Raw genomic sequence first — 2,306 nt, forward strand, 5'->3', positions numbered from 1 at the left:
TCATACCAATTCGATCATCAAACCACAACCTTCGGTAGACTTAGACCGGTTTTGTCCTGATCAGGACTCATCAGTCAGTCCCAACCGAAATGATTGAAATCATGTATGATGTAAAATATAGATTAACCGTTTACTGGCATTAATCAGTGACGTCAGCATTGAACTTTCCGTGTAACGTTTATTACATTGTATAATCATAATATTTAGTGATATACAATAAAATTAGTCAAGTACTTACAACTTAAAAAAAACATAGAAATCATATATTAATAGGTTAAATGTCGCCATAAATCATTAAATGTAAGAAAACATATATTGTTATTGAGCTTACTAACTTACAAATATTCTTAAAAAAACTTACATAAAGTTTACAAAAAATAGTTTGTTTAAATCTTTAGCATTTAAAAATTCCAAAAAAGTTTCAGCTTAACCTTTACTAAACTTTAAAATGAGAAACACTTATTTTAATAATTTACTTAATCATAAATATTATATGCAAACTAAAATATTATAAAGTTTACACAAACAAAAACATAATTCTACATATTTTTTCGTTTCAGACGTGATTTTCCACTTATTCATTAAAACATCTCTACAGGTAGCTTCGTACACGAAAACAATGCTATATTTTTTATTGCTTCAAACGATTTTGCTGACCATTCATCTTTATCAAGATCATAAATCAAGACATTTGTTTCGTTCTTAAACACAAAAATCTTGCTCCCAATTGTGATCGCTTCGACAGGCTGATGTAATGTTTTTCTAAAACCTAGTTGCGGTTCTTTCAACAAAGTAAATTTATCAGTTTGTGAGTCAAAAACTTCAAAACTTTTTGTATTAACTCCACCAACGACAAACAGTTTGTTTTTTACTGCAACTGATTTGTGACAAAATCTATCTTCAATCATATTTGGAATATTTGTCCATGTATCAGCTACATGATCATATGCTTCAACAGTGTTTGATATACCAGTATTATCAAAACCACCAGATACGACAATTCTTCCTTCGAATACTGAGCAAGCAGCATCACTTCTTAGTTGGCTCATTGGGGATACTTTTTTCCATTTAAGCATTTTTGTACAAAATTTTAGAGAGTTTATTACGTATTTTTTCTTGCTGTGCCCTCCCATGATATAAAAACTGTCCATAAAAGAACATAACGAATAAGAACCACGGTCTTCTAATGTATCAGACAAAAGTTCCCAAGAGTCAGTAGAAGTTGAGTATTTGCAAACTGACATCATGGACCTTTCAAAAGTTCTTTCGATGGGTCCAAACGCATAAACCTTACCTTTAACGCAAATAAATTTAGGATATAATGAAATCATATTTCTTTGTGGCAAACTATTTATTTTGAAATCACTGTTAGAGTAAAACGATCCAACAACAGTAACTAATTTACGTTCGTTATACGTCCTTCCAAAAACAGCTATATCAAAGCTATTTTGGTTGCAGTACCTTCTAGCAACATTGAAATTTTCTGTGTTTAAATATTGTTTGTTCCATAAAAGCTCTTTAATACAGCTAGCACACTCATTGGTGGCGCTTAAAGAGTATTTATTTTCCAATATGTTGTACAAAGCTGGAATCGATAGAAGCGAAAGTCGGATCTTGGATAATAGTTGTTTTGCATATTTGCGACGTTTAGTTATGTTATGGCACAACCAGCTATCTGCTGCATAAAATACTTGCAGTTCTGAATCAATGTTTAACCCACTGCTTAAGAGTATTTTTCCTACCGAGATAAAATCTAGTTCTAAAAAGCTGCCAGACTCAGCAACTGTTGAGAAAAATCGCTCAATAAAGAATTTAAAATGTTTTGAAGGAGTTGACAGCTTGAAAATATTTGACAAGTAATAAAGAGCTAAACAATTATTTAGATCAACTTTCAACTTCATAGGCCTGTTTATTCTAATTTCTTCAGCTAATAAAATCTTGTAAGTTTTTATTGATGGTATAAGATTGTCTTCGTCCAAAACCATATTTTCTGCAAATATAATATTTTAACTACTAAATAAAACTTGTTATCAGTTATTGAATAAACAGTTAAAATAAACAAAATCTTACAGTATTAAAAAAAAAATTTAATAAAAACACCAAAACTAATACGGAGTTCTAAAAAAACTTTAAGTAGTCGAAATATCATAACTACCTTAAGTGATCTTAAATTGTTGCAACCATAATAAGCACATATAAATGAACTAAGTAAAAAAAAACTTTTAAGATATTAAAAATGTCAAGCACTCTTTCTTAAATCCATCACTGCCGGTCTTGACTGAGGAAACTACAGTCTACTATGAACA

The 2,306-nt window shown here is 30.1% G+C and overlaps 1 protein-coding gene across 1 annotated transcript; it reads right to left on the reverse strand.

Moving 5' to 3' along the window:
- Nucleotides 1-581: 581 nt before the first annotated feature.
- LOC145845745 (kelch-like protein 32) lies at nucleotides 582-1,985 on the reverse strand. The gene has a single exon (XM_082952813.1). The coding sequence runs from the start codon at nucleotides 1,983-1,985 to the stop codon at nucleotides 582-584; it is 1,404 nt and encodes a 467-aa protein (XP_082808939.1).
- Nucleotides 1,986-2,306: the final 321 nt, after the last annotated feature.

Source organism: Thalia democratica, unplaced genomic scaffold (assembly GCF_965202585.1).
Source record: "Thalia democratica unplaced genomic scaffold, ktThaDemo2.hap1.1 HAP1_SCAFFOLD_162, whole genome shotgun sequence".
Lineage (NCBI taxonomy): Eukaryota > Metazoa > Chordata > Thaliacea > Salpida > Salpidae > Thalia > Thalia democratica.